Source organism: Phyllostomus discolor, chromosome 5 (genome assembly GCF_004126475.2).
Source record: "Phyllostomus discolor isolate MPI-MPIP mPhyDis1 chromosome 5, mPhyDis1.pri.v3, whole genome shotgun sequence".
Classification (NCBI taxonomy): domain Eukaryota; kingdom Metazoa; phylum Chordata; class Mammalia; order Chiroptera; family Phyllostomidae; genus Phyllostomus; species Phyllostomus discolor.
Genome location: NC_040907.2, coordinates 110,692,602 through 110,716,265, shown reverse-complemented (window position 1 = coordinate 110,716,265; position 23,664 = coordinate 110,692,602). Strand labels below are relative to the sequence as shown.

Below are 23,664 nucleotides of genomic sequence, written 5' to 3'. Positions count from 1 at the left end.
TTTTTATTATTTTCATCACTCTCCATTTATTCTAAGTTTTAGGTCCAAGTTTTCATTTGGCATATTTCTTCTGTCTGAAGAACCTCATTATAATTTCTTGTATGCAGGTCTACTGGCCATAGGCCAGTCTGAAAAATCTTTTGCCTTCATTTTCCAAAGGTATTTGTACTGGATATAGAATTCTGGATTGACTTTTTTTCCCCCCTTTACGGATATCACTTCCTTGTCTTCCAACTAACATGAATTTCATAATTCTTATCTTTGGCCCACTGTATGTAATTTTTTTTCATGGTTTCTTTTAAGGCTTTTCCCTTATCTTTGGTTTCAAACAATTTAACTATAATATATTAAAGATATGTGTGTTTTTAAGTTATATTTTATCATTTATGATAGTTTGTTAGAATGACAAACTGACTTTTAAAATATATATACATATACATATACCCACACATACCTAAAAGTGGGTGTGCCTCTTCTCTTAGACTTTTGTTAGTGTTGAGAGCTTGTGAATCAGACTGGTTAAAAATTCCATAGGGCTTGGGCCTTGTTTAATGTTTGGGTCTGTGCCTTCAGTGCATCACAGGTTTCAAGCTCATTTGGTGATAATCTGATATTATGTTGTTCTTGGGGGTCAGGATTTGGATGCAGAAGGATTTTCCTCTGTTTCTGCCAACCCCCTCAGCTTTTAGCGTTTATTATCTTCATGACTGTACCACAGCAGAGGTCTCTTTCTATACAGCTCTTACCCCAGAGGTAGCCTGATGTTGTATGTTACTCGGGGTGGGGGTAGGTAGAGAGAGAGTAGAGGAGGGAATGTCTTTTGTCCTTAGGGTAGGCTCCTGTATTGCTAAACCTTAAGAGGCTTTCTTAGGATTTTGACCCTTCCTGAGTATCAGTGGATCTTTGTCTGGTGGGGCAAGGAAAATGTTTCCTATAATTCCCTCAGAAACAGAGGGATTTACTTCTCCTTTCCCAGAAGTAATGGATCTTTGCCTATGCCCCATGGGGTAGGGGTTCAGGAAAGCGCCCCCCCCCCCCCCAAATGACAATGAGATCCATGTGTGGAGTTCACTTAGTCATCATAATGCAAACACTGAATACTGATTTAAACAAGTACTGTGCTTATAACTATGTTGAGGGGATATAAGGATAGAAATACTTCTGTCTGGGACAAGGGCAGTGGGGGTATTAAATGATGAGTTAAATCTTCATCTTCCACAGTGTGAAGTCAATAGTTAAAGCCTAAAACTGAAAAACTAAAAATGTCAACATAAGCATGTTATTTAGAAATAATGGGGTAAACATGAAACAAATCAGCTTAGAAAATTTGGAAATGTTTTGTTTCCACAAGTGCAAAATGGGTGGGAAGAGGTGAGGAGATAAGATGGGAACTGTTGTTTTGTTTCTAAGCCACAAAGAACTATAGTAAGTAGGTTCTGTGACTTCAAGTGAAACAAAGTATAATGAAATCAATTTTACCATAGGCTAATTGATAGAAAACAAGAGTTAAGTTCCTATGGTATCTCATCAATGTTATAATGAAACAAAATTATTTGAGGACCTACTATATATAACTTTAAAATAGATGAATACAGAATTTTGATAAATTAAAACAATGTCCTAAAGGTGTTACAACACAAGAGTGTAGATGAGAGTGTGGGGGAAATGGGCACTTACACCATGGTGGGGAGAGAGTAACTGATATAACTTTCAAGGAAGCCAGGAGAGCACCCCATCAAAAGTCTAAACTTAGTGCTTGTACTACACAAGCCTTGTGTGGGATAAGACTAAAAACAATCTAAGTGTTACCAGTTAGGGAATGGTTAACAGCTATACAATTAAGTACTATTTAGCCATTAAAGAAAACAGAGGCTATTTATGCATTTCTGTGGAGTGATCCCTTAGATATGATGCTAAGTGAAAAAGCAAGGTGCAGAACAGCACGTATGGTAGACTACCATTTCTGGAAGAAGAAGAAAGAGAAAAATAGCAGGGGAGGTGATCACCAACGTGTATGTCTTTGTTTGAATATGCATCAGTGGTCTCTGGAAGATTGCCTAAGAAACTGGAAATTGTTCTAGTTCTAGGTTCCTTCTGGGAAAATGAAGTTGATGGCTTAGCAATGAGGGTGGGAGGAAGGTTTCTCATTGCACACCCTTTTGTGCCTTTTAAATTCAAACCATTTGAGTCAGTTACCCTTATTAAGTTATAAATATAAGATTATAAAAGTGGTTAAGTGTATTGGGCTACCATATGCAAAATAATTTAATTTGATTCTATAATTTCAGTTCTATAAAGTTAAAGGACTGAGAGAATCAAAAATTTTAAACCTTGAAAATGTACTCATTACATCAGCGTGGGGAAGGTTGCCTTAAATAGGCCACAAAAGCATGTATCAAAAAGGAAAATTTGATTAACTTAATTTGACAACATTAAAATTAAAAACAGACACTAAAGACCATAAATGGAATGACATGAAAATGACAACTGAGAGAAGACTGGTACAGCACATAATAACCAAAGATTTAGTATACAGATATACAAAGAACTCCTGCAAATCAATAAGAAAAGATAAATCACTCCAATTGAATATGTGGGGAAAAACATGAACGGGCAGTTTACAGAGAAATCTGAAGTATGAAAAACAAAATTACAGCCTCCTTCAAATCAAGGGAAACTAAATGAAAGCAAGTCACTATTTAATACCCATCAGATTGGCAAAAGTCAAAACTATGGCAGTTCCCAGTTTACATTGAAACGTGGGGAAATAGACATTGGGAGATCTCGTGGGAGTGCTGAATATAAATTGTTTCACTTTGCAATTTGGTGGATGTTGATAAAATTGAAAGTATGTATACAAACTTTGGTAAATGACTAAAATAGAGGATCAGGGTAAGTTGTAGAAGATTCATAACAGGATCACTGGGTACTTTTAAAATAATTTCCTTGACAGAATAGTAGTGCCTAAGACCATGGACTTCTGATCTGAGCCTCTGGGTTTGGATCCCAGTTTGTTCATTTGTAAAATGGGAACAATAGTACTTACCTCTTAGGAGTTTTGTAAAGATGACTTGAGAGTTAACAGAACAATACCTAACACACTAAGTATCAACAAAAACAAGCTATTGTTTCTTATATATATCAACCTGAATAAATATGTAAAACATAGGGAGTTTTTACTTACAGAGCAAGGTGTAAAATATTAGTACAGCATGCCATTTATGTAAATTTGAATGCAGAGAAACAATGTTTATGAGTATGTACAGTTATTGTAAAATTATAAATATACATATGATATAATCACTTTTAGGATAGTGTTTTGTCTGTTAGTAAAGGAAGGAAATAGAATTATCAGGGAAATGGCTGGAGCTTCAAATATTTCTAATGTTTATTTTTAATATATCTAAAATATTTATAGCATAATATTAATATTTATTAGATTTAAGTGATATACACATGGATGTCAGTTAATCTCTACATGCCTATATGCTTGAAATATTTTACATTTTGAAATTTTAGGAAGAGAAGCCTTCAAAAATATCAGTGGATTAAGGGAACTTGCTTGATATCTTTTACATACACTGCTTTTTACTTTATTTGAAAAATAGACATATATTGCCCTGGCTGATGTGATTCTGTGGACTGAGTGCCAGACTGCAAACCAAAGGGTCACCAGTTCCATTCCTGGTCAAGGCACATGCCAGGGTTGCAGGCCAGGTCCCTGGTAGGGGGAGCATGAGAGGCAACCACACATTGATGTTTCTCTCCCTCTCTCCCTCCCTTCCCCTCTCTCCAAAAATAAATAACTAAAATCTTTAAAAAAAATTGAAATATATTTATTGTTCATTTTGGTTCATAAAAATAAGCTTTTAAATTCAAATGAAAATACTTATGTAAAGTAGAAAGTGTATGAGGTCTGTTCGGAAAGTATCTGGCCATGTACTATGAAATTCAGACAGACACTTATTGAAGAATATACAAGGAATATTGTACAAAGGACAATGACACCTTGGTCCTTTTCACAGTAGGCATTTCACACAGGTTCTCCAGTTGCCATCAGCTGCCCCATTGTATTTTCCTAAATCTCATTTATGGTCTGAAATCTCTTCCCTTTCGAGTGTGGTAATACCTTTGGGAAAAGTCACAAGTCATCACAGGGCACCAAATCTGGGCTGTAGGGGGGCTGAGTCACCTGGGTGACTTGATATTTTGCCAAAAAACTCTGCACAAGACATGGTACATGAGTGGACATGTCTTGATGAAGCTGCCGGTCACCAGTTGCCCCACATCTGCAGCCTTCTGAATCATCTGAAGAGTTTCCATGGAGGACTGTTCTAGCTTAGTGCAAAATTGGATGTAGATTAGTTGCTCTACTCGCTCAGTCATTTTGAATGCCATGGCCACACAGTACACATGCTCACTCAGTGGCATCTATCACCCCCACTGCCTAGTACAGTGAAGTCGTCCTTGTTCACACATGCGCATTCCAGCCCACTTTCCTTAGTTGCCATGCTACATTGATGTTGCACAGACCATTCTTGTTATATTAACAATGGTTGGACTTTTTTTGGACCGACCTCATACATTCCTACATCCCCAGAAGTAACTTATTTACAACTTTATATACTTTCTGATTTTTTTAGATATATATGTAAGTTTTAAAAATTGTATAGCTAGATCATACTTTACATGCTTTTTTGTATTTTATTTTTCCACTTGTGAGCACACCATCAACATTTTCCATTTTATCATGATATATAGAACTTGACCTCATAAACTGCATTTCTGGACATTATTTTATCTGAGGATATATTATCCTATGCTAGGACTAATTTTGATATGATTCTGTGTGAAGGATAATGGTGTTGACAACCTCAAGATCTTCTTACTTTTAAATTTTATAGTTTTAGAATTTTGATGTAGGTTATTTTCTGCTTTTTTTAAAAGACATTATTGCAAAAGTATCTCAAGCAGACGTCGTTACAATCGTGATTTGGAACAGGATGAAGCATTTATTCCAGTTGGAGAATCATTAAAAGATCTTATTGACCAGTCACAAAGTTCTGGGAGTGGATCTGGACTACCTTTATTGGTAAGATAAAATGTCATATAAACATTAGTGGTCTATTGATACAGTGTGTGTCCTCATGATAAATAGCATAATTATTACAGATTAGTGAATATTACTACACATATTCTTTTCCTTCTTATTTAGAAAGATGACGTGGTAATGTAAGATGAAATTAGTTAAAAGTAAGAGCTGTGTAACAAGAAAAATAGAATAGGCAAGTGAGGTTATGAAAGAAAATATGATCATAAAGTATACATAAGTGCTAGAGTTAGCTCACAAGTTTTGCTTTTAAAAATCATTTTGAAGTGGAATCGGGTATGTGATTCCTTGAATCTATCAGGTTAAAGTGATTGTTGGGACAAACATAAGTGTTCAGATTCTGAAATCAAAAGGAAGTTTCTCCCACATACCTTCATAGAGAGGATACTTCCCTCAATATAACACCATATCACCAAAACACGGTTCATAAAAATAATTTTAAAGAGATTTATAAATAATTATAAGAGTTAGATATAAGGAAATGCTCAGGGTTAGTAGTCAGAGGACCCTTTGATAAACACCAGATATTCAGATAGATATTTAATTGTTTAATTGCATTTGCTTAAATACATTCATTTCTAATTTTAAATTGTATTGAATTAAATAATTTCCGCAGTGAATTGGAAAGGTAAAGTAAAATTGTCTTTATGTGCAGACAACATGATTGTCTATATGTATAAAATGATATATAAAGTAGATGATACAGAATTGTATAAAATATCTCAAGAATGATACCATAAAGCTATGACATCCAATAAGTGAGTTTATCAGGGTTGCAGAACATAAAGCCATTGCACAGAAATCATTGAATTTATGTACACAGGCAAAAAAAAATTAGGAATTAAAATTTTAAAAGCTGTATCACTTGAAATAGCACCAAAAATTAAATATATTGCAGTAAGCTTACCAAAATTATGTAAGACCTATACACTGAAAATTGGAAAACATTGTCAAAACAGATTAACACAACCCTAAATAAGTGGGAAATTATATCCTGGTTGTGAATCAGAGGACTCAGTATTAAGATACCAGTTTCCCTAAAAGTGACTTATAGTTTCAGTTCAGTGCAAATCAAGATCAGAGTTTTGTAGAAATTGATGAGTTGATTCTGACATTTATATGGAAATACAAAGGATCCAAAGAACCAAAACAGTTTTGAAAAAGAAGAGCAAAGAGACTTCACCACCTGGTTTTGGACTTACTAGTGTAAAACTACAGTAATCATTGGTGCTGCTGGCACAAGGATAAATATGTGTATCAGTGGAACAGAATAGAGAGTCTGAAAATGGATATGCATATAAACGATCAATTGATTTGGGTGCCTGAGTAAGTTAATAGGGTAAAGACAGTCTGTAAAACATGGTACAAAAAAAACTGGGCATCCATTTGCTGAAAAGAGAATCTCAACCCTTACTTCACTCCCTATACAAAATTACCTTGAAATGCACCATAGGCCTACATATAAAAGTTAAAAGTATAAAACCTTTTACAGAAAATGTTTTAGAAAATCATCATGATCTTGGGTTGAGCACTGACTTCTTAGATCACAAATGGCATGAATCATTTTTAAAAGTGACAAATTAGGCTTTCTCAAAATTTAAGGCTTTTCCTACTTAGAAGACACTGTTTAGAAAATGAAAAAACAAGTCACAAACTGGCAAAGGAGATCTGATAAAGAATTTGTGTTGCAGCCCTGGCTGGTGTGGTTCACTAGATTGAGTGCCAGCCTGTGAACCAAAAGGTCACTGATTCAATTCCCAGTCAGGGCACATGCCTGGGTTGCTGGCCAGGTCCCCAGTTGGAGGCATGCAAGAGGCAGCCAATTGATACATCTCTCACACATCGATGTTACTCACTCTCTTTATCCCTCCTTTCCCCTCTCTCTAAAAATAAATAAAATCTTAAAAAAAAAAAAAAGAATTTGTGTTGCAGACTATATAAAGGACTCTACAACTCAGTAATAAAATTCATTTTTTTAAATGGACAAAAGAGTTGAATAGACACCTTGCCAGAGAAGATATAAGAATGGCAAATAAGCATCTGAAAAGATACTCAGCTTCATTGGGGATATGCAGACTAACACAATAACATACTACTACACATCCACTAGAATGGCTAAGACTGAGGATGTCAACTGGCAGTCTCATACACTGCTGATTGAAATGCAAAATAATACAGCCATTTTGGGAAATAGTTTGACAGTTGATTGAAAAATTAAGCACACATTTTCTGTATAGTGAAGCAGTCCTTCTGTTAAGTATTCATGAAAGAGCCACACTATGCAAACATGTCCAGACCTGAATGTGAATGTTTATAGTAGCTTTCTTCATAATAGATATAAATTGTAAACAGTGAGAAAGTTCATCAGTTAGTAAATGGATAAATAGATAGTGGTACATTCATAGAGGAAAATACAACTTGTCAATGAAAAGGAACAAACTACTGATACATGCAATAACATAGATGAATTTGAAAGCACTTTATGCTAAGTGAAAGAATTGAGATACAAAAACCTATACATACTGTATGTTTCCATTTATGTGATATCCTAGAAAGGTAAAACCGTAAGGATAAAAAACACATCAGTGATGCCAGAGACTGGTGGTATGGTGGGGATAAACTTTAAAGAGGAAAGGGAACTTGACAGTATAAAATTTTGCAAACTACTTTTGATACATTCAATCAGTCACAGCACCTTCTCTATACACTGCACAAATCTTTTTTTGTATGTGTTTCAGTTGCATTTTTACCTTTCTTGAAGTAATCAAGCATAATATGCCAAAAATGTTGTCTTTTCTTCCCTGTTCAATATTAAAATAGCTATACAAAAATTCACCAATTTTGATATATTTTTAAATGCACATTGATATGACAGCTGTCACAATACATTCTAACAAAATTGTTTCAAATGAAGTTAAAAACAACTAAGTATTACTAGAGCCATCTTATAGAAAAAGCCTAATGAACTTTTTGGTCAACCCAATAAAATTATAATTATGCTAAGTGCAGCAGTTGAGAAGTATATGTGCGCTATGAAAATGTTGAACAAAAGAGAAACAACACTTACAAGTAAATGAAACTGTGTATAAACAAAGACTCTAAGAAAGGAATGAGCTATGAGTAAATTCTAAATGTTGAAATGGAAGGGGTGAGGCTGGTGTGACTAGAGTGAATGATGAGACTGGAGAGTTAGGCAGGGGCCAGACCCTGTAGGATCTTATAGACTGAATTGAAGTTTGTAACTGTTATTTAGATTTTACTGCATAATAAACCACCTCAAAGCTTAGTGGCTTGAAGCAACAAATATTTATTATTTCTCATGATTCTGTGGGTCTACTGGGCAGTATTTTTCTGGACTTTATCAGCTAGAGCTAAATGGTATAATTTGTGCACATGGCCACTGGTTACCATGGTACTGTTCATTGATCACAAAACTCTCCAGAACAGCAAGATAAGGCAAGCTGTAGTACACACTTTTCGTTTTCACTGCATCAAATTTTCTATTCTGTTACCCAAAGCAAGTCATGTGGCCAAGCCCAGAGTCTATAAAGGAGACAACCCAAAGATGTGTGTACAGGGAGGATAATCATTTAGAACATTTTTGCAAGTAATATGCCATATTGACTAACCCGTCAATTTGTGATTTCAGAATGTACTATATGTTGTCTCATCTTATTTAAATACATTTTAATGTTTAAGATTGGAGTTAGTTGGTTATATGGGGTCTGTCCAGAAAAAGTCCAGCCATTATCAATATAACGAGAACAGTTTGTGTGACATCAATGTAACCTGGCAGCCAAGGAGAGTAGACTGGATGGGGATGTGTGAACAATGACAGCTTCACTTTACTAGTCAATAAGGGGCAGTAGACGTTGAGTAAGCATGTATACCATGTGGGTATCACATTCAAAATGACTGAGCAAGTAGAGCAACAAATCTGTATCAAATTTTGTATTAAGTTTGAACAGCTCTCCACAGAAACTCTTCAGATGATTCAGAAAACCACAGCTGTAGGTACTGGTGGTTGGCAGCTTCATCATGACAACATGCCCACTTATGCATCATGTCTCATGCAGAGTTTTTGGGTTTTTTTGCAAAACATCAGATCACCCAGGTGACTCAGCCCCTCTGCATCTCAGATTTGGCAACCTGCAACTTATGGGTTTTCCCAAAACTAAAATCATCTTTGAAAGGGAAATGATTTCAGACCATCAATGAGATTCAGTAAAATACAGTGGAGCAGCTGATGGCAACTGAGGAAAAACTGTGAGGTACCAAGGTGCCTGTTTTGAAGAGGACTGAAGCATTACTGTCCTATGTACAGTGTTTCTTGTATCTTCAATAAATGTGTTTCTTTCATAGTGCATGGCTGGATACTTTCTGGACAAACCTTATACATTCCATCCTTTTTGATAGGATGAACTATTAGACCACTTTCTCAGTCTTAATAGTATTATTTTTTTTTTTTTTCATCAAGAACCCAAAATGGTTTTGTTTTTTTTTTTTAAATCAAGGTTCAGCGAACTATTGCCAAACAGATTCAGATGGTTCGGCAAGTTGGTAAAGGTCGATATGGAGAAGTGTGGATGGGTAAATGGCGTGGTGAGAAAGTGGCAGTCAAAGTGTTCTTTACTACTGAAGAAGCTAGTTGGTTTCGAGAAACGGAAATCTACCAAACTGTGCTGATGCGCCATGAAAACATACTTGGTGGGTACATGTTTTATTTCAGTCAATTTCATATTCTGACAAGGTTCGTGGAGTTTGGGTGGAAGCCTGCCACTTGGTCTCTGAAAACATAAGTGAATTCAGTTATGTGTATTGGGCTAAAGAAAACCCAGCTGTATAAACAGTTTAAATACAACAGAGTCCTAAATGCCAACCAACCACTTTATTTACTACCCTACTGAGGAAATTGCAGTGAGTTTCAAAGTAATGCCAGTTTATTGTACTTACTCATATAGTAACAAAAATCCAAGTGTTCTATAGGTAATTTAAGCAATTTTCTAGGGTAACTATATACCTTTTGCCTTTTGTAAGCTAAACCACCACCACCACCATATGATGTCGCTTAATGTTCTATGCTCAGTAGGTCTCTCCCTCTCCCCACCCCAGAACCTCATTTACACACTAGCTAAATAATTTAGGCATGATCTGATCAGCAGGGTGTATAAATTCATTTAGCTTTCCCAGTTTCTCTCTTCAGCTGCTATTTCTCTTCCCTTTAATGTAGACAATGCATAGTACGTTACCAAGAGTATAGTAGGCACCTATATTAGTTTCCTAAGGCCATTATAACAAATTACCACAAACTGAGTAAAATAAAACAACGGAAGTTTATTTTCTTTGAGTTTTGGAGGCCTGAAGTTTAAAATCAAGTTGTCAATAGGGCCATGCTTTCTGAAGGCTCTAAAGAGATGACTGCTCCTTGCCCCTTAGGGTTTCTGGTGATTGCCAGCCATCTGTAATGTTCCTCAGCTTGGAGACAACACTCCTATCTCCAGCTCTGTCACATGGCTTCCTCTGTGTGTCTCTGTTCAAATTTCTTTCTGACAAGGATACCACCCACCCTAATCTAGTAGGACCTGACCTCATCTGAATGTTATTACATCTACAAAGACCCTGTTTCCCAATAACGTCATTTATAGGGACCAGATGGACATGAATTTGGGGTGGGGGGGTGCTATTCAACCCAGCACTTTTACTGACTTTTTTCTGTAGCAGGGAGAGGAGGAGAAAAGGGGGGCCAGACCAAAAAGGCAGATATGAGGAGGCACTGATGGGTAAATGGAATTGGCTGGCTAGTTGAACATTTTTAAATTTATTTTAATGTGTCCACTTTTCAATTGAAATTTAGAATCTTTTTCCACATTCCTTCTTTATAGTTTTTATGTAGATGATAACATTCCCCCAGGTTATTATATGATTTTCTTAGCCACATTATTATTACTTTCATGATTACCATTAATAGTATTTTAAATTTATTGCTGAAGTACAGTTATATGTGTAAATGGCAGAAATCTTGGGAAGAGGTTCAATAAATTTTGTTGGGCAAATTTATTGTTTATTTTCTGTGCATGATACTTGAGTTATTTTCATGGTCCAGAGTGAGCATTTATTATTCTTTGTAGCCACTTCTGATAACCTTTTAAATTTATTAATTGAACAGGTTTTATAGCAGCAGACATTAAAGGTACAGGTTCCTGGACTCAACTCTATTTGATCACTGATTACCATGAAAATGGATCTCTCTATGATTTCCTGAAATGTGCTACACTAGATACCAGAGCCCTCCTCAAGTTGGCTTATTCAGCTGCCTGTGGTCTGTGCCATCTCCACACAGAAATTTATGGCACCCAAGGAAAACCTGCCATTGCCCATCGAGACCTAAAGAGCAAAAACATCCTCATTAAGAAAAATGGAAGTTGTTGTATTGCTGACCTGGGCCTTGCTGTTAAATTCAACAGGTAAGTGGTTTTTTGCCTACTGTTTCAAAATTATATTAATCTCCAAAAGGTGTTTACATATTTGTCTTTAGGACAGTGGAATTACAAGAATGTGTTTATGCTTATGTGGTGTAAATATGTAATTGTGGATTTTTGTCTTGGTTTGTTTTGGTGGGTTTTTGTTTATTTACAAAAATTGCATTCTACTATACATGATTTTTTATTTCCTTTTTTCATTGTCTTAGACATCCTTCTGTTTCAGTTTATGTAGATCTACTTCATTCTTTTTAATAGTGTTTATGCTGTTTTCCAAAATATAGATGTACTATAATTTATTTCATGACTCAACTCATGGGCATTAAATTTGCCTATGGTTTATCTCTATTTAAAAAAGTGCTTTAATTTTTTAAAATAAAAGTATTTTATCAATATATATTTATCATTGAGCATGTACACAAGTACTTCTTCATGATGGATTCCTCAGAGTAGGTAAAGGGTATATACATAATAATTGAGGTATATTGCAAATTATCCCTTTAGAGAGCATGCATCATTTACACTCCCATCCATGATATAAATATGTCTTTCTCCATCACCACTTGATACCTTGTGACTAATTTTAAACAATTAGAATTGTAATATTTTTTAGAAACTATAGAAACCATTTTAAAGTTGCTATAACTCTAAAATACAGCAGCCATTTCACATTTCAGAATTTCAGGCCATAATATGAAAGTACTAGTTCATAATAAAACAAATATCTAAAAATTAAATCTTCTGCCCTGGCTGGTGTAGCTCAGTGAATTGAGCGCAGGCTGTGAACCAAAGTGCTGCAGGTTCGATTCCCAGTCAGGGCACATGCCTGGGTTGCAGGCCGTGGCCCTCAGCAACTGCACATTGATATTTCTCCCTCTCTCTTTCTCCCTCCCTTCCCTCCCTAAGAAATAAATAAATAAAATAAAATAAAAATTAAATCTTCTTCTCTGGTTGTTAGAGTATTTTTATCTTGTTTGCTTGTTTGTTTTAATCAGTACATTGTTAATTGGTTCAAATATTCATCAGATGCCATATAAGAAATATAAAGTGTATTAATCTGTGCTTCATAGTAGTTTCTGGAACCTGCCAGACTGGGGGCCCTAGCAACAAAGGCATTCCTGTCTTCCAACCCTAAAATTTACTCTACCAGTTGAAAAACCTATAAACATAATTCATTACTAATTGTCAGTATGATTATGTAAACATTACTTAACAACAAACTGAGTTTGTTGGACCCATAAAGAAGAACATGCAATCCTATTAAATATATCACATGGGAATGGTACAAGCAAGTAATTCCTCTCAGTTTATTTTTACATTCACTTGTTCTGGGACATAATTATCTACCATGTTTTTTATGTTCAGTACTGTCTTTTTTCTTTGTGAGACACCAAATTTGGTGATAAAACCTGACCTGAACCCTTGCAAGTTATCTGTTGTCTTTAACCAACTTGATATAAATATTTATACTTAGTTTTGAATGCAAACATAATAGTAAGTTTGATTAAAAGTACTACTCTAGCCCTGGCTGGTGTGACTCAGTGGATTGAGTGCTGACCTGCAAACCAAAGGGTTGCTGGTTCAATTTCCAGTCAGGGCACATGCCTGGGTGCCCTGGGCACCCAGGTGGGACCAGGTCCCCAGTGGAGGTTGTGTGAGAGGCAACCACATGTTGATGTTTTTCTCCCTCTCCTTCTCCCTCCCTTCCTCTCTCTCTGAAAATGAATAAATAAAATCTTTTGTTTAAAAAAGAGTACTACTCTAGACTCTGCTGGGGAAATTATATAATATGTAGCATATATTTAAGGGGTATATATTTTTAAATCTGAAAGATGCTAAGTTTAAAATATACCTGGCCCCCATGATTTCTGTTAAAAGAATGTGAAGATTGTAGGTAATTTATTTTTATTATTTGTGTGTGTGCATAGAGAGACAGAGAGACTGACTTTTACAACACACAACAGAAATGGAAGAAAAACTACTTTGTTCTTAACCATCAACCTGGACATTGTCTGTCTTCTGTTTCAGCGATACAAATGAAGTTGATGTCCCCTTGAATACCAGGGTGGGTACCAAACGGTACATGGCTCCCGAAGTGCTGGATGAAAGCCTGAATAAAAACCATTTCCAGCCATACATAATGGCAGACATCTACAGCTTTGGCCTAATCATTTGGGAAATGGCCCGTCGTTGTATCACAGGAGGTAGGAGTTTACAGAGTGTGTTTCTGGTTCTGTTTGTATCCTCATCTTTCAGAAAATAGTAGTTCCTGTTATAAAATTTAGATATCAGGTATCCCCTAGACAAGGGGTCCCCAACCCCACGGGCTGCAGACCAGGCTATTAGGAACTAGGCTGCGATTGAAGCTTCACTGGCCTGAGCTTCCCCTCCTGTCTCCACCACTCCTCATCCACAGCAGGAGATGAGGGGCTGGTGAGAGCCTGAATTCTGCTCCCCCACCCCCAACTTAGGAAAAAATTGTCTTCCATGAAATGGGACCCTAGTGCCAAAAAGATTGGGACCACTGCCCTAGACCACTCCAGGTTCTGTGATTTCAGTAGAAGGACTCACAGGACTCAGCATATAGTTGTCTTCACAGCTAAAATTTATTACAGTGAAAAAATATAAAGCAAAATCAACACAGGGAAAAGATGCAAGGGACAAAATTCAAAGGAAATCATATAACAAGCTTCCAAAGTCCCCTTTCAGTGAAGTCTCACAGAATGCACTTAATTCCTCCAACATGTGACAGTTTGCAAAATGTTGTCATCCAGGTAAGTTACTAGAGATTCAGTTCTCAAAAATTTTATTAGAGGCTGGTCATGTGAGCACCCTCTGCCCACATACCAGAATTCCAAACTCTTAGAAAGGAGGTGTTCAGCATAAAGCGTATTGTTTGCACAAATAGTCTAGGCACAGTGAGCCATTGTTATCATGTAGGGAAATCTTTACATCAGCATAGGGAGCTATTTACCAGGCAAGGTCCCAGACACCAGCCAAAGACCAGCCTTGCAAGCAGGCCTTTTTAAGGATAACAATCTCAGGCTTGCTCTGTTTTCTCTTTTTGACATATCATGCTATCTTTCTACTGCATTTGTTAGTAGAAACAATTATATAAATAAATAATTAAAATTCAGGGTGAGTGTTTCATATTGTTGCTTTTTCTTGGGGGTGGATATTAGTATGTCCTCAGCTGTGATGGGGATCCTGATAGACATGGGGAAATAATTAGACATAAAAAGAAGAGAACAGTATAGTATACATTTACTATTAAAAGTGAACCATCCACTTTATAACTTTTTTCTTTATGTAGGAATCAGTTTTAGTTCCATAGTTTAGTAAGAGATGCTGAATAGATTGATATATTTTGTCCAGCCACCATTTTTGTGCTCACTATGTTTTCTCCCTACAGGGATAGTAGAAGAGTACCAGTTACCATATTACAACATGGTCCCCAGTGATCCATCATATGAAGATATGCGTGAGGTTGTGTGTGTCAAACGTTTGCGGCCAGTTGTGTCTAATCGATGGAACAGTGATGAAGTAAGTGGAACTTAGTCCTCTGAGGAAGTGATTGGTGAGTGTTGCCAAAGATATTTACCTACTCACAACATTTCTGTTTACTTTTCAGTGTCTACGAGCAGTTTTGAAGCTAATGTCAGAATGCTGGGCCCACAATCCAGCCTCCAGACTTACAGCTCTGAGAATCAAGAAGACACTTGCTAAGATGGTTGAATCCCAAGATGTAAAGATTTGACAGTGAAGTGGTCATGAGCAGAAATTCTAGACCACAAAAACTGTTTCAACCCAAGGAATGGGTGGAATTAGAGTAGAATAAGGAGGTTAACTTGGTTCTCAGACTCTTTCCTCACTACACCTTCACAGGCTGCTAATATTAAACTTTTCAGTACTCTGTAGAATATAAGCTGGGAACTTCTAAAAACTTTATTCTTTATATATGGACAGCTGTACTTTAAATGTGGTTTTTGATGCCTTTTTTAAATTAGGTTTTTATGAACTGCATCAAGACTTCAATCCTGATTAATATCTCCAGTCAAACTCTGGGTACTGAATTACCTGTTCATAAAATGGTGCTTTCTGTGAAAGCCTAAAGAAGATAAATGAATTCAGCAGAGATGGAGAAATAATACACTTGCCTTGTACCTGAGAAAATTTAATGTTTGTATTTTACCTTTGTAAACAGCCTATGGATTATAATCTGTTTGGGATACTGCTTTGATAGTTTGTCATGCCTTGATAATGGTGTGTATGTACACACACACGCACACCAGAATTTCTCTGCTGCCATTTGAATTAGAAGGAAATGTAATTTATGAATACACAGGAAGATATTAGTGGCCGTTGGTTTTGTGCTTTAAAAATGCATGACCTGACCAAGATTCGCCAATCACATAAAAAGCCATTTACCTTGATAGTGAGCTAGCTTCTCCACCAACTTTTGTTTTCAACATAAAAGTTGATACAAAGGCCAAAAAAAAGTTTAAAGTGCCTGGAAATTTCAACTGTTTTTCTTCTACCAACATCTTTTCTTTTGTTTTTCTTTTCCTTTTTGGGAGGGAGGGGGATTATTATTTTTGTCATAGCATCCTATCCTGAGCTGGAACTTCCAATGCCATGAAGCTTGTAAAAAAAACACTTCTTATTGAAGTGAATTGCTAATTACTGCATTTCATAGCAATGTTAAGTGCCTATAACCATATTCTGTATTCTTTATTCTTAGTAACTTTTAAAAGGGAAGTTATTTATATTTTCTGTGTAATATGCTTTATTTGCAAAACACCTGCTCCTTTTACAGCCATACTTTATATATGTACATACATTCATACTGTAGAAACTGGCTCATGTGGACCTCACACTCATCCTTGAAGGGGAAAATAAAAGATCATCAGAAGAAAATGTTGTAAAGTAGAACCACATACACATTTTTAGAACTAATGCATTCAAAATAGTATATCAAACCTTAGAATTTGTTAACTTCAGGCACAGAGTTTCATTAAGATACTGTCATCTCAATTTTTCTTTATGAAAGGATCCTCTAATTAGAGATTTCTCTTTCAGAACTGGTGACAATTTGTCAACAACTGTTAAAGACACGTCATTAGAAATTTGGGGTTCATGATTTCTGTTCATAACTTACAAAGACAGAGAACAGTTAGTATCTAGTCAGTACCTATACTTATCCCTTATTGTTGTTTTTCAAGAAAATGCTACATATGTTACATATGCCTTGTTATTCCAAGGAATAATTCTGATTTACTTAAACTTTTTATACTTCTGTAATGCCTTTTAAATACTAATGTCTTATTCTGAAAGAACAACTCATGAGTGCAGAAAGTGAGACAGTTTTGTTTGAAAATAGCATAAAATAAACGTGGATGTGTCATAATATGGTCAAAACACTTTTAAGGGGGGAATTTAGAGCATGAATCTGTTCATTACCAAAAATTTGGCACTAAAAGGTGAAACTCTAATATATTTGTCTGTATATCAAACTTCATGAATTTAAAACTTGCTTTAACAATTTTGACTAAATTCAGTAACTTTCATCTAAGACAAGTTTGGAACATGCATCAAGATAAGTAAATTTATGTATTGTTAGTACCCAATAACTTGCTCTTTTGGAGTGTTTTCTCAGTCTCTTATAGTGAGATTTATAGATACTTTAATCAAATTGCTGTGTGATTTAAGAACACTTAGGAGCTCTGATCTACTTAGGCTGAGGTTAACCTTGATTTAATTTTTACTTGATAAACTATGAATCCTCAGAATCATTTGTCATCTTAATAATAAAGAAAATTAGAAAAGGCAAGCCATCTTCTTAGAAATGTTGAAATAGTATGTGGAAGCAAAATATTTCAGGTAGTATAAGTACAAGCTCTTCATAATGATTTTTAAATGAAATTGATCTATTAAAATTGATACCAAGAATTAATGTTAGAGACTTGTTCAGTATATTTTCTCACATAACATGTTTTTAAGAAAGCAGATGATGACAGTAAAGTCTAAAAAAATGTTGCATGAAACTTTTCTTCCCTCCTTTTTACTTTTACTCTTAAATTTCTAAGTTCATCCAGTAAGTGAAATATTTAAAGAGGAAGGAAGTATTGCATGGTACCATAGTTAATAAATTTGTAAAATCTTAGAAACCATTATTTGGTTTCACAATACAGCATTTTGAAACTGTGGCTTCTGTCCGTCATCCCTTTAAATAATTAAAACCCAAAAACAAAATACCAAAGGTCCAAGAATATAATAAAAATTAATCCTCAAAGAAAATTCTGCTGATAAATATCTCTAGAATTAAAGCCACATTAGAATTGGGTTCAATGTATTTATTTTAAGCTTTCCATGTGTTTTCTTATAAAACTTGAACCTAATTTTCTGGATATGTTTTCACAAAAGATATTTCTATCAACGTGTCATATTGCCTTTTCAACATCCAGAAGTATTTCTAAACTTAAAAAGCGACTTACAGGTTTTGAAAATTATTTTCCTAGAATATGCCAGATTTATTATTTACTCAAAAAAAAAAAAAAAGAAACAGTACCTTTCTTCACCCAGATATTTGCTTCTGTTTAAAACAAATGCAGCGCAGTTTTTAAAGAATCATGCATCTCACCCTGACCAATGTGGCTCAGTTTTGGCATCGTCCCACAAAGAGAAAGGTCATTGGTTTGGTTCCTGGTCAGGGCAGGTGCCTGGGTTGCAGGTTTGGTCTCCAATTTGTGCGCATACAAGAAACAACCTGTCAATGTTTTTCTCTCACATTGACCTCTTTCTCCCTCCCTTCCCCTCTCTATAAAAATAAATAAATAAAATCTTAAAAAGAATCATGCATTTCTAAGTTGGCCCAAGATCAAATTTAATATTAAATCATTTATGCCAGGGAAGATTTATAGATGAAGTCATTTGTTTTCATACATGTTGTCTTGAAATGTGTCTTAAACAGCAGAAATACTAATTGATCTTTTTTAAAAAGATTGTTGCAGCCCTCAAGCTGTCTAAAGGTAACATTTATTATTTGCTTGGATCAGATTTTTATTTGCAGTTAATCTTGCCTCAGTGCTGTTGAGAGAATCACAGTGAAAACTACGAACAGCTGACCAAATGAAACCTAGGGCATCAGGTGAAGCCACATGTAATGATCGTCCCATAAGGAAAGTATGTGAATACTGCTTTTGCAACAGACTAAATTTATTGTAATTTTAGATCGTGCTCTGTACTGTGCTTTCAGTGGAATTATTTAAGCCCTTTTAGTGACTGTTGTCCTTGCCCATTTAAAAACTAAAATGTAGTATATATTGTATAAAATGAAAATACCATTGTAGCTTACTTAGGGGAGTTGTACATAGACATTGAAAAAAGAGTTAAGCAGTTTTATTATGCAATTGTAAAACACCAAAAATATAGATTCATCTTTGATATGTAACAGACTAAATGTATTTTGTACAGCATCTGGTTTAAAAGGTGCCTTATTAAGTTTACCATTAATTGCTTTGTTCTATATATAGATTACGTTCAATGTATCATTTTTTAAGTAAATAACCTTATTTTAGTATACTTTAGTAATGTGTTTTGTGATACTCGAATGGTATTGTGTATCAGAATACATGTCTGGTAAGATTTTATAAAAAGTGAGTTAGTGTATATATGTCCCAGAGGTGTGCATGTCAGCTCCCTGAGACCCATTACAGAGCACAGGGCAGTGAATGACCACACAACCACAGGCTCTTCCCTTTGTGTAGACAGAGAAGTCATAAACCTATTGCAATAAAGGTGATTTTTCTTTTGAAATTTTTTTCCAGTTCTAAAAATATGTACTTACTGCAGAAATTTTGGAAAACATAGGAGAGAATAAAAGAGCAAATAAAATTATTCAAAATTCTATTGCCAGATGTTACCACTATTTACATGGAATGTTTCTATTTTTTCTGCTGCATATTTTTTTTACAATATTGGGATCATAGTATGTCACTATGTAGCTATTGAGAGCATAACTTCTTTTAAACCATTGACTACATAATATTTGGTCAAGCAGATGGAATATTTTATTTACAATTCCCAATTAAATATTTGGGTAATTTTCCATTGTTTTAGAAAATATACCCAATGCATTGAACATCATTATACATAAATCTTTAAATGTTTACTTTCTTAGACTACCTTTCTAAATATGGGCCTAGTAGATCAGAACTTTTAAAAGATAATTTAGGATGGGGGAAAAAAAATGAAAGTTCTTAATAAATACTGCTGCTCACAGGATTACTCATTTACACTCCTACTAGCAGTGTTACTTGGAAAGAGTAGCATAATTATTTATCTGGACTTAGGGTATTCCTGCTTAACCAGCAAATGCTTTTTTAAAAGCTTAAATTTCAGGGAAACAAAAGTAGCTTTCCTTCTATTCTGAAACAGTACCATTTCCTTCTATTCTGAAATAGTATCATTATTCTGGCCACCTAGCAGAACTGTTTTCAGTTGTCTGTAAATTCATTAAGTCAGTGTGCCTAGTAATATCTTTTCTTAAGCAGTTGAACATGTTAAATAGTCATAAAAGTTTTGGGACTATTTGATGTCTCTCCCACAAAAATGTATATTTGGGGGTAGCCTGTTACAGAGTAATTCATAATGGGAATCCCCATTTGGTATCAGTGTAAAAAAAATAGCATGCACACTTATGCAGCTTGATGAAGAATCAGATTTCGTGGGCATGTTAATACTTGCTAGCCTTCCTTCCATGTATAAAATATAAAAGGTTGACCCAAGAACCGAATAAATATATTCATTTCTCCTTCCCAGCGTAACTTACTCTCACTGGTCAGTCGGAAGAGTAACAATTTTCAAAGTTTCTTTAATATTACTAGATATTTACTAGTTTCTAGTACTACTAGTATTACTAGTATTACTAGTTTCTTTAATATTACTTTAATATTACTACTAATATTTCTAGTAGTATTACTAGAGTAGACATTAAGGAATAAGGACTAATCCTTATATGTAATTTCAGGCAGACACTAATTCAGTCATTAAATCTTCATTCACTTGGAGAAGTATCTATCTGCCTGTTGCTAGTAAATGGACCATTTCTTACACTTCATGCTTTATTAAATTAGCTACATGTTCCTATGTCACCTTACTTCAGCCCTTAGAGCAGTACAGCCTTGACTAGCTGGACATAGTTTACTGAAGATGGCCAACCAGTGGTACAGGCAGAGACCACATAATAGAACTGCCACTTCTAGTCATGGAGAGTTAAATACTGTGAACTTGGTATCAGGAGAAATGGGGAAGTTACCATGAGGCTGGGAGTCAGGAGGAGGAAACTTAGTTCAAGTGCACAGGTACATAACGAAAAATATTTCAAAAGCAGAGACTAGGGCTCAAAGGTTAATCCCTAATTACCCTTTCAGGCAGGAATTGTTATTCTCATTTTTAGATTGAGTATTTGTGGCTGACCTATTACTCCTCTGAACTTCATCTTCCTGGTCTTTGTCCAGTTGCTTTCACTCTTGAGTATCCCGTGTATTCTCGGAATGAAATTCACTACTTGTATCCTAAATTTTACAGGGAATCTGAAACACTATCAATATTGAAAAGTCAATAGGAAATGCTTATATTGAAAAGTTTTCAAGCCAGAGGGCCATTTTTTGTGGATTATTTTATCTCTTTAAAGCTTTTACTTATTTTAAAATTATTTTTATTGTATTTGTTTCCATAAGGGGACCATTTACTTAGTCCCCTTATACCCTCTCCCTCCTCCCACCCCGCAATCACCACACTGTTGTCCATGTCCATAATTCCTTTTTCCTTTTTTGCTCAATCCTCCATCCTCTACTGCTCCCCCTGCTTAGCTGTTGTCCTGTTCTCTATGAGTCTGTCTCTATTTTGCTTGTTAGTTCACTTCATTATTCCACATGAGTGAAATCATATGATACTTGTCTTTCTCTGACTGGCTCATGTCGCTTAGTATAAAGTTTTCCATGTCCATACGGTCTCAAAGTGTAAAGCTTTTTTACAGTGAGTGGTATTCCACCATGCAAATGTCCCATAGTTGTTTTATTCACTTATCTACTGATGGACACTTGGGCTGCTTCCATATCTTGGCGATTGTAAATAACGCTGCAGTGATCATAGGGATGATTATGTTTTTTAAAATTATTTTTGGGGGGTTCCTTCAGATACATTCCCAGAAGTGGGATTGCTGAGTCAAAGGGCAGATACTTTTTTAATTTTTTGAGTTATCTCCATACTGCTTTCCACAGTGGCTGCACCAATCTGCATTCCCACCAACAGTATAAAAGGATCCCCCTTTCTTCACATCCTCACCAGCACTTATTCATTGATTTATTGGTGATGGCCATTCTGACAGGTGTGAGATGGTATCTCATTGTGGTTTTAATGTGCATTTTTTTTACAATTAGTGACGTTGAGCATCTTTTCAAATGTCTATTGGCCATCTGTATGTCCTCTTTGGAGAAGTATCTGTTTAGCTCTTTTGTCCATTTTTTTAAAAGATTTTATTTATTTATTTTTTAAAGAGGAGAAAGGAGGGAGAAAGAGATGGGAAAAAACATCAGTGTGTGATTGCCTCGCACACACCCCCTAACGGGGACCCAGGCACGTGTCTGTCCTGACTGGGAATTGAATTGGTGACCCTTTGATTCACAGTCTGGCACTCAACCACTGAGCCCCACAGCCAGGGCTCCTTTGTCCATTTTTTAATTGGGTTGTCTTTTTGGTGTTGAGTTTTTTGTAAGTTCTTAATAAATTTTGGATATTAACCCCTTCTCAGATGTATCGATGAATATGTTCTTCCATTCTGTGGGTTGTCTTTTTATTTTGTTGACGTTTTACTTTGCTGTGCATAAACTTTTTAGTTTGATGTAGTCCCACTTATTCTATTTTTTCTTTTGTTTCCCTTGCCTGCTAAGATATATCTGATAAAATATTGCTACAAGCTATGTCTGAGATTTTGCTGCCTGTGTCTTCTAGGATTTTTATGGTTTGGGGTATAACATTTAAGTCTTTAATCCATTTTGTCTTTATTCTTGTGTGTACTGTACAAAGGTGACCTAGTTTCATTTTTCAGCATTTATCTCTCCAATTTTCCCAACATCATTTATTGAATAAACTGTCTTTAAGCCAATTGTATGTACATGCTTCCTTTGTAGAATATTAATCGACTATAATGGGGTAGGTTTATTTCTGGGTTCTCTATTCTGTTCCATTGATCTATGTGTCTGTTTTTATGCCAGTATCAGGCTGCTTTGATTACTGTGGCCTTCTAGTGCAGTTTAATATGAGGTAGCATGATTCCTCCAACTTTGTTCTTCATTTTCAGGATTGCTGTTGCTATGCAGGGCCTTTTGTTCCACATAAATTTTTGAAATATTCTAGTTATGTGAAATATGTCATTGGAATCTTGATAGGAATTGCATTGAAACTGTAGATTGCTTTGGGTAGTATGGACATTTTAATTATGTTAATTCTTCCAATCCATTAACATGGTATGTGCTTCCACTTATATCTTCTTCAGTTTCTTTCTTCACTGTCATAATTTTCCATTTTACATCCTTTGTTAGGTTTATTCCTAGGTATTTTATTCTTTTTGAAGCAATTGTGAATGTGATTGTTTTCTTAAATTCCTTTTCTTTTAGTTCATTATCAGTGTATATAAATGCAATTGATTTCTGGATATTAATTTTGTACACTACTACTTTGGTGAATTTATCAGTTCTAGTAGTTTCTTGGCAGAATATTTGGGGTTCTCTATGTACAGTATCATGTCATCTGCAAATAAAGACAGTTTTAGTTTTTCCTTTCAAATTGGGTGCCTTTTATTTTTTCTTCTTGTCCGATCACTGTGGCTAGGACTTCCAGTACTATGTTGAATAAGAGAGGTGAAAGCAGACGTCTGTCTTATTCCCAATCTTAGGGGGAACACTTTTAGTTTTTTTCCCGTTGAATATGATGCACTGTATTTATCATATATGGCCTTTATTATGTTTAGGTGTGTTCCCTGTATTCCCACTTTGCTGAATTTTTATCATAAAT

General features: G+C 35.3%; 1 protein-coding gene across 1 annotated transcript in view; it reads left to right on the top strand.

The window, feature by feature from the left end:
- The window catches only part of BMPR1A (bone morphogenetic protein receptor type 1A), a 172,824-nt gene extending 153,656 nt beyond the window's left edge, over nucleotides 1–19,168 (top strand). The window contains 6 exon segments of the mRNA XM_028511171.2: nucleotides 4,948–5,092; nucleotides 9,625–9,817; nucleotides 11,277–11,574; nucleotides 13,618–13,793; nucleotides 15,002–15,132; nucleotides 15,221–19,168. Coding sequence (XP_028366972.1) covers nucleotides 4,948–5,092; nucleotides 9,625–9,817; nucleotides 11,277–11,574; nucleotides 13,618–13,793; nucleotides 15,002–15,132; nucleotides 15,221–15,346 — 1,069 coding nt within the window. The 3' untranslated portion in view covers nucleotides 15,347–19,168.
- Nucleotides 19,169–23,664: the final 4,496 nt, after the last annotated feature.